This window comes from Pelmatolapia mariae, linkage group LG10_11 (assembly GCF_036321145.2).
Source record: "Pelmatolapia mariae isolate MD_Pm_ZW linkage group LG10_11, Pm_UMD_F_2, whole genome shotgun sequence".
NCBI classification, from domain to species: domain Eukaryota; kingdom Metazoa; phylum Chordata; class Actinopteri; order Cichliformes; family Cichlidae; genus Pelmatolapia; species Pelmatolapia mariae.
Window position 1 is genome coordinate 28,687,249 of NC_086236.1, and position 16,371 is coordinate 28,703,619.

At 36.7% G+C, this 16,371-nt stretch overlaps 1 protein-coding gene across 1 annotated transcript in view; it reads left to right on the forward strand.

Moving 5' to 3' along the window:
* Window positions 1–15,065, forward strand: part of si:ch211-250g4.3 (uncharacterized) — a 35,358-nt gene extending 20,293 nt beyond the window's left edge. Inside the window, exon 3 of the mRNA XM_063487671.1 lies at window positions 1–15,065. This exon is cut by the window's left edge and continues 13,641 nt beyond it. Within this exon, the coding sequence (XP_063343741.1) occupies window positions 1–14,604 (14,604 nt within the window). The 3' untranslated portion in view covers window positions 14,605–15,065.
* The last annotated feature ends 1,306 nt before the right edge of the window (window positions 15,066–16,371 follow it).

The window sequence follows — 16,371 nt, forward strand, 5'->3', positions numbered from 1 at the left end:
CTGCAAACAGTGTTGGAAGAAAAACTTACATCCCAAGACAAACAGAAAGAAAACATTCGCTGTTTCACTGAAATGTTAGAAAGAGAAAAGGAAGGTGTGAGAAGTATTCTTTCAGACATGGTCACCAAGAGAGAATGCACAGAAAATGAATGGAAGCAGCAGTTTGAACTGGACAAACGAGATCTTGATGAACTGAAAGAAGATCTGAGACACGACAGAGAAGATCTGGAGAGAGAAAGTGAGGTGCTGAATAAAGAGAAAATGGTTTTGAAGGTGTTGATGTCTGACATCAAGAAACAATTTGAAATATTGGACGAAAAGAAACAAAATATAAAAGAAGAAAGAGACTCAATGGAAATCATAAAGCTTGAACTGCTCAATAAGATGGAACGTGTAAACAGGCTGTTACATGACACAAATGAAGAAAAAGCCAACATTAAAATGTGTATCCTTCAGCTTCAAACGGAAAAAGAAAGACTTGAAGACATTTTAAGCAAGATTTTCTTAACACGTAATGAACAAAAAGTCAAGGAAGATGACCTCAGAAGACAAACAAAAGAAGTGGAAATCATGAAAAAGGAATTACAGAGTGAAAGAGCAAAAGTGGAGAGTCTGATGAGGAATCTGAAGAAGAAGCAAGAAGAGCTTGAACGTGCAAAGGAAATCATGAGTGAAGAAAAAGAAGAGGTGAAACAGATGAAGACTGACATTGCCAAAGAACGAGAACTGTTGTTGAAGGAAAGGAGAAATATGGAAGAAGAGCGGTGTGAGATGGAAATGAGAGGAGACCAAGTCATGGATGAAATGAAATCACTAGAGATTCTGAAAGTGAAACTTCGACAACTGAAGGAGGATATAAAAGCCAAAATGCACAGATTACTACAAAATGTTGACAACAGGTCAAGGCTGCAAACAGTGTTGGAAGAAAAACTTACATCCCAAGACAAACAGAAAGAAAACATTCGCTGTTTCACTGAAATGTTAGAGAGAGAAAAGGAAGGTGTGAGAAGTATTCTTTCAGACATGGTCACCAAGAGAGAATGCACAGAAAATGAATGGAAGCAGCAGTTTGAACTGGACAAACGAGATCTTGATGAACTGAAAGAAGATCTGAGACACGACAGAGAAGATCTGGAGAGAGAAAGTGAGGTGCTGAATAAAGAGAAAATGGTTTTGAAGGTGTTGATGTCTGACATCAAGAAACAATTTGAAATATTGGACGAAAAGAAACAAAATATAAAAGAAGAAAGAGACTCAATGGAAATCATAAGGCTTGAACTGCTCAATAAGGTGAAACATGTAAACAGGCTGTTACATGGAACAAATGAAGAAAAAGCCAAGATTAAAATTTGTATCCTTCAGCTTCAAACGGAAAAAGAAAGACTTGAAGACATTTTAAGCAAGATTTTCTTAACACGTAATGAACAAAAAGTCAAGGAAGACGACCTCAGAAGACAAACAAAAGAAGTGGAAAACATGAAAAAGGAATTACAGAGTGAAAGAGCAAAAGTGGAGAGTCTGATGAGGAATCTGAAGAAGAAGCAAGAAGAGCTTGAACGTGCAAAGGAAATCATGAGTGAAGAAAAAGAAGAGGTGAAACAGATGAAGACTGACATTGCCAAAGAACGAGAACTGTTGTTGAAGGAAAGGAGAAATATGGAAGAAGAGCGGTGTGAGATGGAAATGAGAGGAGACCAAGTCATGGATGAAATGAAATCACTAGAGATTCTGAAAATGAAACTTCGACAACTGAAGGAGGATATAAAAGCCAAAATGCACAGATTACTACAAAATGTTGACAACAGGTCAAGGCTGCAAACAGTGTTGGAAGAAAAACTTACATCCCAAGACAAACAGAAAGAAAACATTCGCTGGTTCACTGAAATGTTAGAGAGAGGAAAGGAAGGTGTGAGGAGTATCCTTTCAGACATGGTCACCAAGAGAGAATGCACAGAAAATGAATGGAAGCAGCAGTTTGAACTGGACAAACGAGATCTTGATAAACTGAAAGAAGATCTGAGACACGACAGAGAAGATCTGGAGAGAGAAAGTGAGGTGCTGAATAAAGAGAAGATGGATTTGAAGGTGTTGATGTCTGACATCAAGAAACAATTTGAAATATTGGACGAAAAGAAACAAAATATAAAAGAAGAAAGAGACTCAATGGAAATCATAAAGCTTGAACTGCTCCATCAGATGAAACATGTAAACAGGCTGTTACATGAGACAAATGAAGAAAAAGCCAAGATTAAAATTTGTATCCTTCAGCTTCAAACGGAAAAAGAAAGACTTGAAGACATTTTAAGCAAGATTTTCTTAACACATAATGAAGAAAAAGTCAAGGAAGATGACCTCAGAAGACAAACAAAAGAAGTGGAAATCATGAAAAAGGAATTACAGAGTGAAAGAGCAAAAGTGGAGAGTCTGATGAGGAATCTGAAGAAGAAGCAAGAAGAGCTTGAACGTGCAAAGGAAATCATGAGTGAAGAAAAAGAAGAGGTGAAACAGATGAAGACTGACATTGCCAAAGAACGAGAACTGTTGTTGAAGGAAAGGAGAAATATGGAAGAAGAGCGGTGTGAGATGGAAATGAGAGGAGACCAAGTCATGGATGAAATGAAATCACTAGAGATTCTGAAAGTGAAACTTCGACAACTGAAGGAGGATATAAAAGCCAAAATGCACAGATTACTACAAAATGTAGACAACAGGTCAAGACTGCAAACAGTGTTGGAAGAAAAACTTACATCCCAAGACAAACAGAAAGAAAACATTCGCTGTTTCACTGAAATGTTAGAGAGAGAAAAGGAAGGTGTGAGAAGTATTCTTTCAGACATGGTCACCAAGAGAGAATGCACAGAAAATGAATGGAAGCAGCAGTTTGAACTGGACAAACGAGATCTTGATGAACTGAAAGAAGATCTGAGACACGACAGAGAAGATCTGGAGAGAGAAAGTGAGGTGCTGAATAAAGAGAAAATGGTTTTGAAGGTGTTGATGTCTGACATCAAGAAACAATTTGAAATATTGGACGAAAAGAAACAAAATATAAAAGAAGAAAGAGACTCAATGGAAATCATAAAGCTTGAACTGCTCAATAAGATGGAATGTGTAAACAGGCTGTTACATGACACAAATGAAGAAAAAGCCAAGATTAAAATTTGTATCCTTCAGCTTCAAACGGAAAAAGAAAGACTTGAAGACATTTTAAGCAAGATTTTCTTAACACGTAATGAACAAAAAGTCAAGGAAGATGACCTCAGAAGACAAACAAAAGAAGTGGAAATCATGAAAAAGGAATTACAGAGTGAAAGAGCAAAAGTGGAGAGTCTGATGAGGAATCTGAAGAAGAAGCAAGAAGAGCTTGAACGTGCAAAGGAAATCATGAGTGAAGAAAAAGAAGAGGTGAAACAGATGAAGACTGACATTGCCAAAGAACGAGAACTGTTGTTGAAGGAAAGGAGAAATATGGAAGAAGAGCGGTGTGAGATGGAAATGAGAGGAGACCAAGTCATGGATGAAATGAAATCACTAGAGATTCTGAAAGTGAAACTTCGACAACTGAAGGAGGATATAAAAGCCAAAATGCACAGATTACTACAAAATGTTGACAACAGGTCAAGGCTGCAAACAGTGTTGGAAGAAAAGCTTACAACCCAAGACAAACAGAAAGAAAACATTCGCTGTTTCACTGAAATGTTAGAGAGAGAAAAGGAAGGTGTGAGAAGTATTCTTTCAGACATGGTCACCAAGAGAGAATGCACAGAAAATGAATGGAAGCAGCAGTTTGAACTGGACAAACGAGATCTTGATGAACTGAAAGAAGATCTGAGACACGACAGAGAAGATCTGGAGAGAGAAAGTGAGGTGCTGAATAAAGAGAAAATGGTTTTGAAGGTGTTGATGTCTGACATCAAGAAACAATTTGAAATATTGGACGAAAAGAAACAAAATATAAAAGAGGAAAGAGACTCAATGGAAATCATAAAGCTTGAACTGCTCAATAAGATGGAACGTGTAAACAGGCTGTTACATGAGACAAATGAAGAAAAAGCCAACATTAAAATTTGTATCCTTCAGCTTCAAACGGAAAAAGAAAGACTTGAAGACATTTTAAGCAAGATTTTCTTAACACGTAATGAACAAAAAGTCAAGGAAGATGACCTCAGAAGACAAACAAAAGAAGTGGAAATCATGAAAAAGGAATTACAGAGTGAAAGAGCAAAAGTGGAGAGTCTGATGAGGAATCTGAAGAAGAAGCAAGAAGAGCTTGAACGTGCAAAGGAAATCATGAGTGAAGAAAAAGAAGAGGTGAAACAGATGAAGACTGACATTGCCAAAGAACGAGAACTGTTGTTGAAGGAAAGGAGAAATATGGAAGAAGAGCGGTGTGAGATGGAAATGAGAGGAGACCAAGTCATGGATGAAATGAAATCACTAGAGATTCTGAAAGTGAAACTTCGACAACTGAAGGAGGATATAAAAGCCAAAATGGACAGATTACTACAAAATGTTGACAACAGGTCAAGGCTGCAAACAGTGTTGGAAGAAAAGCTTACAACCCAAGACAAACAGAAAGAAAACATTCGCTGTTTCACTGAAATGTTAGAGAGAGGAAAGGAAGGTGTGAGGAGTATCCTTTCAGACATGGTCACCAAGAGAGAATGCACAGAAAATGAATGGCAGCAGCAGTTTGAACTGGACAAACGAGATCTTGATAAACTGAAAGAAGATCTGAGACACGACAGAGAACATCTGGAGAGAGAAAGTGAGGTGCTGAATAAAGAGAAGATGGATTTGAAGGTGTTGATGTCTGACATCAAGAAACAATTTGAAATATTGGACGAAAAGAAACAAAATATAAAAGAAGAAAGAGACTCAATGGAAATCATAAAGCTTGAACTGCTCAATAAGATGGAACGTGTAAACAGGCTGTTACATGACACAAATGAAGAAAAAGCCAAGATTAAAATTTGTATCCTTCAGCTTCAAACGGAAAAAGAAAGACTTGAAGATATTTTAAGCAAGATTTTCTTAACACGTAATGAAGAAAAAGTCAAGGAAGATGACCTCAGAAGACAAACAAAAGAAGTGGAAAACAAGAAAAAGGAATTACAGAGTGAAAGAGCAAAAGTGGAGAGTCTGATGAGGAATCTGAAGAAGAAGCAAGAAGAGCTTGAACGTGCAAAGGAAATCATGAGTGAAGAAAAAGAAGAGGTGAAACAGATGAAGACTGACATTGCCAAAGAACGAGAACTGTTGTTGAAGGAAAGGAGAAATATGGAAGAAGAGCGGTGTGAGATGGAAATGAGAGGAGACCAAGTCATGGATGAAATGAAATCACTAGAGATTCTGAAAGTGAAACTTCGACAACTGAAGGAGGATATAAAAGCCAAAATGCACAGATTACTACAAAATGTTGACAACAGGTCAAGGCTGCAAACAGTGTTGGAAGAAAAACTTACATCCCAAGACAAACAGAAAGAAAACATTCGCTGTTTCACTGAAATGTTAGAAAGAGAAAAGGAAGGTGTGAGAAGTATTCTTTCAGACATGGTCACCAAGAGAGAATGCACAGAAAATGAATGGAAGCAGCAGTTTGAACTGGACAAACGAGATCTTGATGAACTGAAAGAAGATCTGAGACACGACAGAGAAGATCTGGAGAGAGAAAGTGAGGTGCTGAATAAAGAGAAAATGGTTTTGAAGGTGTTGATGTCTGACATCAAGAAACAATTTGAAATATTGGACGAAAAGAAACAAAATATAAAAGAAGAAAGAGACTCAATGGAAATCATAAAGCTTGAACTGCTCAATAAGATGGAATGTGTAAACAGGCTGTTACATGAGACAAATGAAGAAAAAGCCAAGATTAAAATTTGTATCCTTCAGCTTCAAACGGAAAAAGAAAGACTTGAAGACATTTTAAGCAAGATTTTCTTAACACGTAATGAACAAAAAGTCAAGGAAGATGACCTCAGAAGACAAACAAAAGAAGTGGAAATCATGAAAAAGGAATTACAGAGTGAAAGAGCAAAAGTGGAGAGTCTGATGAGGAATCTGAAGAAGAAGCAAGAAGAGCTTGAACGTGCAAAGGAAATCATGAGTGAAGAAAAAGAAGAGGTGAAACAGATGAAGACTGACATTGCCAAAGAACGAGAACTGTTGTTGAAGGAAAGGAGAAATATGGAAGAAGAGCGGTGTGAGATGGAAATGAGAGGAGACCAAGTCATGGATGAAATGAAATCACTAGAGATTCTGAAAGTGAAACTTCGACAACTGAAGGAGGATATAAAAGCCAAAATGGACAGATTACTACAAAATGTTGACAACAGGTCAAGGCTGCAAACAGTGTTGGAAGAAAAGCTTACAACCCAAGACAAACAGAAAGAAAACATTCGCTGTTTCACTGAAATGTTAGAGAGAGGAAAGGAAGGTGTGAGGAGTATCCTTTCAGACATGGTCACCAAGAGAGAATGCACAGAAAATGAATGGCAGCAGCAGTTTGAACTGGACAAACGAGATCTTGATAAACTGAAAGAAGATCTGAGACACGACAGAGAAGATCTGGAGAGAGAAAGTGAGGTGCTGAATAAAGAGAAGATGGATTTGAAGGTGTTGATGTCTGACATCAAGAAACAATTTGAAATATTGGATGAAAAGAAACAAAATATAAAAGAAGAAAGAGACTCAATGGAAATCATAAAGCTTGAACTGCTCAATAAGATGGAACGTGTAAACAGGCTGTTACATGACACAAATGAAGAAAAAGCCAAGATTAAAATTTGTATCCTTCAGCTTCAAACGGAAAAAGAAAGACTTGAAGATATTTTAAGCAAGATTTTCTTAACACGTAATGAAGAAAAAGTCAAGGAAGATGACCTCAGAAGACAAACAAAAGAAGTGGAAAACAAGAAAAAGGAATTACAGAGTGAAAGAGCAAAAGTGGAGAGTCTGATGAGGAATCTGAAGAAGAAGCAAGAAGAGCTTGAACGTGCAAAGGAAATCATGAGTGAAGAAAAAGAAGAGGTGAAACAGATGAAGACTGACATTGCCAAAGAACGAGAACTGTTGTTGAAGGAAAGGAGAAATATGGAAGAAGAGCGGTGTGAGATGGAAATGAGAGGAGACCAAGTCATGGATGAAATGAAATCACTAGAGATTCTGAAAGTGAAACTTCAACAACTGAAGGAGGATATAAAAGCCAAAATGGACAGATTACTACAAAATGTTGACAACAGGTCAAGGCTGCAAACAGTGTTGGAAGAAAAGCTTACAACCCAAAACAAACAGAAAGAAAACATTCGCTGTTTCACTGAAATGTTAGAGAGAGAAAAGGAAGGTGTGAGAAGTATTCTTTCAGACATGGTCACCAAGAGAGAATGCACAGAAAATGAATGGAAGCAGCAGTTTGAACTGGACAAACGAGATCTTGATGAACTGAAAGAAGATCTGAGACACGACAGAGAAGATCTGGAGAGAGAAAGTGAGGTGCTGAATAAAGAGAAAATGGTTTTGAAGGTGTTGATGTCTGACATCAAGAAACAATTTGAAATATTGGACGAAAAGAAACAAAATATAAAAGAGGAAAGAGACTCAATGGAAATCATAAAGCTTGAACTGCTCAATAAGATGGAACGTGTAAACAGGCTGTTACATGAGACAAATGAAGAAAAAGCCAAGATTAAAATTTGTATCCTTCAGCTTCAAACGGAAAAAGAAAGACTTGAAGACATTTTAAGCAAGATTTTCTTAACACGTAATGAACAAAAAGTCAAGGAAGATGACCTCAGAAGACAAACAAAAGAAGTGGAAATCATGAAAAAGGAATTACAGAGTGAAAGAGCAAAAGTGGAGAGTCTGATGAGGAATCTGAAGAAGAAGCAAGAAGAGCTTGAACGTGCAAAGGAAATCATGAGTGAAGAAAAAGAAGAGGTGAAACAGATGAAGACTGACATTGCCAAAGAACGAGAACTGTTGTTGAAGGAAAGGAGAAATATGGAAGAAGAGCGGTGTGAGATGGAAATGAGAGGAGACCAAGTCATGGATGAAATGAAATCACTAGAGATTCTGAAAGTGAAACTTCGACAACTGAAGGAGGATATAAAAGCCAAAATGCACAGATTACTACAAAATGTTGACAACAGGTCAAGGCTGCAAACAGTGTTGGAAGAAAAGCTTACAACCCAAGACAAACAGAAAGAAAACATTCGCTGTTTCACTGAAATGTTAGAGAGAGGAAAGGAAGGTGTGAGGAGTATCCTTTCAGACATGGTCACCAAGAGAGAATGCACAGAAAATGAATGGCAGCAGCAGTTTGAACTGGACAAACGAGATCTTGATAAACTGAAAGAAGATCTGAGACACGACAGAGAACATCTGGAGAGAGAAAGTGAGGTGCTGAATAAAGAGAAGATGGATTTGAAGGTGTTGATGTCTGACATCAAGAAACAATTTGAAATATTGGACGAAAAGAAACAAAATATAAAAGAAGAAAGAGACTCAATGGAAATCATAAAGCTTGAACTGCTCAATAAGATGGAACGTGTAAACAGGCTGTTACATGACACAAATGAAGAAAAAGCCAAGATTAAAATTTGTATCCTTCAGCTTCAAACGGAAAAAGAAAGACTTGAAGATATTTTAAGCAAGATTTTCTTAACACGTAATGAAGAAAAAGTCAAGGAAGATGACCTCAGAAGACAAACAAAAGAAGTGGAAAACAAGAAAAAGGAATTACAGAGTGAAAGAGCAAAAGTGGAGAGTCTGATGAGGAATCTGAAGAAGAAGCAAGAAGAGCTTGAACGTGCAAAGGAAATCATGAGTGAAGAAAAAGAAGAGGTGAAACAGATGAAGACTGACATTGCCAAAGAACGAGAACTGTTGTTGAAGGAAAGGAGAAATATGGAAGAAGAGCGGTGTGAGATGGAAATGAGAGGAGACCAAGTCATGGATGAAATGAAATCACTAGAGATTCTGAAAGTGAAACTTCGACAACTGAAGGAGGATATAAAAGCCAAAATGCACAGATTACTACAAAATGTTGACAACAGGTCAAGGCTGCAAACAGTGTTGGAAGAAAAACTTACATCCCAAGACAAACAGAAAGAAAACATTCGCTGTTTCACTGAAATGTTAGAAAGAGAAAAGGAAGGTGTGAGAAGTATTCTTTCAGACATGGTCACCAAGAGAGAATGCACAGAAAATGAATGGAAGCAGCAGTTTGAACTGGACAAACGAGATCTTGATGAACTGAAAGAAGATCTGAGACACGACAGAGAAGATCTGGAGAGAGAAAGTGAGGTGCTGAATAAAGAGAAAATGGTTTTGAAGGTGTTGATGTCTGACATCAAGAAACAATTTGAAATATTGGACGAAAAGAAACAAAATATAAAAGAAGAAAGAGACTCAATGGAAATCATAAAGCTTGAACTGCTCAATAAGATGGAACGTGTAAACAGGCTGTTACATGACACAAATGAAGAAAAAGCCAACATTAAAATGTGTATCCTTCAGCTTCAAACGGAAAAAGAAAGACTTGAAGACATTTTAAGCAAGATTTTCTTAACACGTAATGAACAAAAAGTCAAGGAAGATGACCTCAGAAGACAAACAAAAGAAGTGGAAATCATGAAAAAGGAATTACAGAGTGAAAGAGCAAAAGTGGAGAGTCTGATGAGGAATCTGAAGAAGAAGCAAGAAGAGCTTGAACGTGCAAAGGAAATCATGAGTGAAGAAAAAGAAGAGGTGAAACAGATGAAGACTGACATTGCCAAAGAACGAGAACTGTTGTTGAAGGAAAGGAGAAATATGGAAGAAGAGCGGTGTGAGATGGAAATGAGAGGAGACCAAGTCATGGATGAAATGAAATCACTAGAGATTCTGAAAGTGAAACTTCGACAACTGAAGGAGGATATAAAAGCCAAAATGCACAGATTACTACAAAATGTTGACAACAGGTCAAGGCTGCAAACAGTGTTGGAAGAAAAACTTACATCCCAAGACAAACAGAAAGAAAACATTCGCTGTTTCACTGAAATGTTAGAGAGAGAAAAGGAAGGTGTGAGAAGTATTCTTTCAGACATGGTCACCAAGAGAGAATGCACAGAAAATGAATGGAAGCAGCAGTTTGAACTGGACAAACGAGATCTTGATGAACTGAAAGAAGATCTGAGACACGACAGAGAAGATCTGGAGAGAGAAAGTGAGGTGCTGAATAAAGAGAAAATGGTTTTGAAGGTGTTGATGTCTGACATCAAGAAACAATTTGAAATATTGGACGAAAAGAAACAAAATATAAAAGAAGAAAGAGACTCAATGGAAATCATAAGGCTTGAACTGCTCAATAAGGTGAAACATGTAAACAGGCTGTTACATGAGACAAATGAAGAAAAAGCCAAGATTAAAATTTGTATCCTTCAGCTTCAAACGGAAAAAGAAAGACTTGAAGACATTTTAAGCAAGATTTTCTTAACACGTAATGAACAAAAAGTCAAGGAAGACGACCTCAGAAGACAAACAAAAGAAGTGGAAAACATGAAAAAGGAATTACCGAGTGAAAGAGCAAAAGTGGAGAGTCTGATGAGGAATCTGAAGAAGAAGCAAGAAGAGCTTGAACGTGCAAAGGAAATCATGAGTGAAGAAAAAGAAGAGGTGAAACAGATGAAGACTGACATTGCCAAAGAACGAGAACTGTTGTTGAAGGAAAGGAGAAATATGGAAGAAGAGCGGTGTGAGATGGAAATGAGAGGAGACCAAGTCATGGATGAAATGAAATCACTAGAGATTCTGAAAGTGAAACTTCGACAACTGAAGGAGGATATAAAAGCCAAAATGCACAGATTACTACAAAATGTTGACAACAGGTCAAGGCTGCAAACAGTGTTGGAAGAAAAACTTACATCCCAAGACAAACAGAAAGAAAACATTCGCTGTTTCACTGAAATGTTAGAAAGAGAAAAGGAAGGTGTGAGAAGTATTCTTTCAGACATGGTCACCAAGAGAGAATCCAGAGAAAATGAATGGAAGCAGCAGTTTGAACTGGACAAACGAGATCTTGATAAACTGAAAGAAGATCTGAGACACGACAGAGAAGATCTGGAGAGAGAAAGTGAGGTGCTGAATAAAGAGAAAATGGATTTGAAGGTGTTGATGTCTGACATCAAGAAACAATTTGAAATATTGGAAGAAAAGAAACAAAATATAAAAGAAGAAAGAGACTCAATGGAAATCATAAGGCTTGAACTGCTCAATAAGGTGAAACATGTAAACAGGCTGTTACATGAGACAAATGAAGAAAAAGCCAAGATTAAAATTTGTATCCTTGAGGTTCAAACGGAAAAAGAAAGACTTGAAGACATTTTAAGCAAGATTTTCTTAACACGTAATGAACAAAAAGTCAAGGAAGACGACCTCAGAAGACAAACAAAAGAAGTGGAAATCATGAAAAAGGAATTACAGAGTGAAAGAGCAAAAGTGGAGAGTCTGATGAGGAATCTGAAGAAGAAGCAAGAAGAGGTTGAACGTGCAAAGGAAATCATGAGTGAAGAAAAAGAAGAGGTGAAACAGATGAAGACTGACATTGCCAAAGAACGAGAACTGTTGTTGAAGGAAAGGAGAAATATGGAAGAAGAGCGGTGTGAGATGGAAATGAGAGGAGACCAAGTCATGGATGAAATGAAATCACTAGAGATTCTGAAAGTGAAACTTCGACAACTGAAGGAGGATATAAAAGCCAAAATGCACAGATTACTACAAAATGTTGACAACAGGTCAAGGCTGCAAACAGTGTTGGAAGAAAAGCTTACATCCCAAGACAAACAGAAAGAAAACATTCGCTGTTACACTGAAATGTTAGAGAGAGAAAAGGAAGGTGTGAGAACTATCCCTTCAAACATGGTCACCAAGAGAGAATGCAGAGAAAATGAATGTAAGCAGCAGTTTGAACTGGACAAACGAGATCTTGATAAACTGAAAGAAGATCTGAGACACGACAGAGAAGATCTGGAGAGAGAAAGTGAGGTGCTGAATAAAGAGAAGATGGATTTGAAGGTGCTGATGTCTGACATCAAGAAACAATTTGAAATATTGGACGAAAAGAAACAAAGTATAAAAGAAGAAAGAGACTCAATGGAAATCATAAGGCTTGAACTGCTCAATAAGATGAAACATGTAAACAGGCTGTTACATGAGACAAATGAAGAAAAAGCCAAGATTAAAATGTGTATCCTTCAGGTTCAAACGGAAAAAGAAAGACTTGAAGACATTTTACGCAAGATTTTCTTAACACATAATGAACAAAAAGTCAAGGAAGATGACCTCAAAAGACAAATAAAAGAAGTGGAAATCATGAAAAAGGAATTACAGAGTGAAAGAGCAAAAGTGGAGAGTCTGGTGAGGAATCTGAAGAAGAAGCAAGAAGAGCTTGAACGTGCAAAGGAAATCATGAGTGAAGAAAAAGAAGAGGTGAAACAGATGAAGACTGACATTGCCAAAGAACGAGAACTGTTGTTGAAGGAAAGGAGAAATATGGAAGAAGAGCGGTGTGAGATGGAAATGAGAGGAGACCAAGTCATGGATGAAATGAAATCACTAGAGATTCTGAAAGTGAAACTTCGACAACTGAAGGAGGATATAAAAGCCAAAATGGACAGATTACTACAAAATGTTGACAACAGGTCAAGGCTGCAAACAGTGTTGGAAGAAAAACTTACATCCCAAGACAAACAGAAAGAAAACATTCGCTGTTTCACTGAAATGTTAGAGAGAGAAAAGGAAGGTGTGAGAAGTATTCTTTCAGACATGGTCACCAAGAGAGAATGCACAGAAAATGAATGGAAGCAGCAGTTTGAACTGGACAAACGAGATCTTGATAAACTGAAAGAAGATCTGAGACACGACAGAGAAGATCTGGAGAGAGAAAGTGAGGTGCTGAATAAAGAGAAGATGGATTTGAAGGTGTTGATGTCTGACATCAAGAAACAATTTGAAATATTGGAAGAAAAGAAACAAAATATAAAAGAAGAAAGAGACTCAATGGAAATCATAAGGCTTGAACTGCTCAATAAGGTGAAACATGTAAACAGGCTGTTACATGAGACAAATGAAGAAAAAGCCAAGATTAAAATTTGTATCCTTCAGCTTCAAACGGAAAAAGAAAGACTTGAAGACATTTTAAGCAAGATTTTCTTAACACGTAATGAACAAAAAGTCAAGGAAGACGACCTCAGAAGACAAACAAAAGAAGTGGAAATCATGAAAAAGGAATTACAGAGTGAAAGAGCAAAAGTGGAGAGTCTGATGAGGAATCTGAAGAAGAAGCAAGAAGAGGTTGAACGTGCAAAGGAAATCATGAGTGAAGAAAAAGAAGAGGTGAAACAGATGAAGACTGACATTGCCAAAGAACGAGAACTGTTGTTGAAGGAAAGGAGAAATATGGAAGAAGAGCGGTGTGAGATGGAAATGAGAGGAGACCAAGTCATGGATGAAATGAAATCACTAGAGATTCTGAAAGTGAAACTAATTGCGAAGAAATCTCTGAAAGGTGAAATGTCTGATGTACAAGTCAGAGAGGACATCCTCAGTAGTGTTACAAACTCTATAAGCAACCTGATAGGAAAACTAAATAGACTGATTCATCAAGCCTTACCGACATACATTAATAGATTAGAGGGGGAAAATGAAAAAATATTACAACTGATCTCTACATATGAACACAATTGTGTCAGAATTCATAAGCAGAAAATTAAAATAACTACAGATTATGAGAAGGTACAACAACAAAAGAAACATGTGTTTAAGATAATGTTTGACAAAGCAATCCAATCTGAAGATGTTGTAAAAGAATGCTTACATGAGTATCAGGCTGAAGAGACTAATGAACATGAATTTGAGCAGAGGATGGAGGATGTTACAGGTAATCTTGAAGGAAGCAACAGATACTTGACACCTGACAAGGATGGTCGGCTGTTAGTAGGAGAATGTGAAGAATTTGAAAATGTCAAGAAAACAAAGCTTGCGACGTTGTCCATCTTGTCAGCAGAGGAAGATGACTTCACACAGAAGGGAATTTTAAAAACTGAGTTTTTGAAACAAATCTGGAAGGACACTAGAATCGAACGAAATGAGATAAATCAGATGAAGCTCAGAGGTCAAAAAATGAGAAACAATCTGCATAAAAGAGTAAAGGTGATCAATCAGTTTGTTAGGAGATCAATATTACAGAAAGAAAAGACATCAGTTAAGAAAGCAAGAAAAATGTTGGAACATAATACCTTTTTATCTGAAAGTGGCAGGGATGGAGATCACAAATCACTTGATGAAAAATATACCGAGCTCCAACAACTTAAGGTCCGCATGCTTAGTGAGATTGAGAAATTCCACATACAAAACAAAGCGTCTAAGACACTGACAACTAGCAACAAAGCTAATCAAACAGTTCAACTAGATTCTCCAAATATCTATCAAGAGCAAATGAAGGTAGAAGAATCTGAAGCAGCACCAGAGAGATCTCCTGGACTCCTCTGTCAGCTCCGACTTTCCTGTTATCGCTGTTGCTCCCGTTATTGTGCCTACTGCAAGCAAGGATGTCCAAAGAAAAAATGAGAGGCAAGAAAAGTGCTACATAAAAATCAGTCCATTTACCATTTGTTTTACTTTATAGTTATATTAATATGTGTGTATTTGGAAAATGTGTTTTTCCTATTAATCATCATAACCTAACAACGTAAGAGTATCAGTCTGATGTCAATCATCTAATTCTTAAACAACTAGTTATGTAATGTAAAACTATTCCTTTAACATGTTTTTTTTTCACAAATGCAGAATATTAAAGTGTAACAGATAATCTTAACATTTTTAATTACATTTTTATGCTGATTTCTAATTTATCTTCTTTCAACATATTTATTCTGCTGTCTTGTGTTAGAATAAAGAAGCACAAAGAATACAGTAAAATCAAAGCTAACAAGAATATTTGAAAACTGTGACTCCATATATATTCATATTTAAATGAAAGAAAAATGCATGTTTAACATAAATTTTATCCCTAAATAAATCTTTTTCCAAAACCATTCGCATCACTGCAATATTTTTCTTTTGGTAAATTTTGAAATATATAAGAACCCAATTGTTTGAAACATTATTTAAATTAATTACACAGTTAAATGTAAATTGAACCATTTAATATAAAACTCATGCCATCTAATTGGCTTCATTGGGGTATATCATGTACACATACATGTCATATATTCTTGTGAACCCTTTGCGATGGTAGTATTGACCTGGAAAGTGTAGACAAAATAAGCAACACTTGATTCTGTAACACCGCCTGATTCTTCAATACAATTTTTTATTGTATTTTTAGTGAAATGATTTTCTTCATAATATTTAGAAAATCCTTATTAGAATTCAGAATCTTTTTTCGAAAGATTTTAGAAAGTTCTTTCAATCTTGGGAAAGATGACCAATAAAACAACAGGCCTAGTTAGATCTTTAAATAAATGCAGCTTCCTTTGTTGATCCATCCAACAAGGTTATAATGGTTGACACCCTATCTGAAGCCCAGATTCTAATATTTAATCCTTTAGGTCAGTGGTTCTCAAACTTTTCACAATGAGTACCACCTTATAAAATATATGGCTCTTAAAGTACCACCCTTATGCCCGACACTAAAGTACAGTAGTATAGGCCTATTTAACACCATATACAGTTTACACAAGACAATTTTATTTCTTATATGGATGTTATTTATTTTAACTGTCATAAGCAGGATGTGACAAGTGATAATAACATCAGCTGTACTGCATTAAAACATTCACAGCAGGTGGGATATCCGGTCTTTAGGTGATGACATATGAACCCTGCTTCCGGGTCCAAACTACTCTGTGTTTATTAAGGCTGTTGCGTTTTAATGCTTTGTATCTTGTTCTATTCAATCTGAACAAGCCCCTAAAAAAAGTCAGTGATCACTGTCGGCCTCTCTCGGTTTTTATTATCACTATTCATTTTAAAGCTCAGTTTTTAAAACCTTACGATGCAATTACAGCCCAGCCCATGCAGCAATATATTAATGACTAACCTCGTATTGTGGATGGATTATCTCAGTTGTTCTCCTGACTGAAGTTTGGTCCGTTTACAGCATCCTGCCATGCATTTGTCCCTAACCATCAGGAACCCTCACGTTAACTTTTGGAAAAAAGTTAGCGTTCATCATCCAGCTTCACTGTGCTTATGTTATGCTATCATAGCTGTGTAGCTAGCCACCATGTAGCACATCATTATATACCAGCTAGCCCAACTTCAGTAACCCTACAAATGTCACTGCTGTTTAGTTTTCTGTTTTCATTTATGTCAGAAGTGATTGCAGATTTT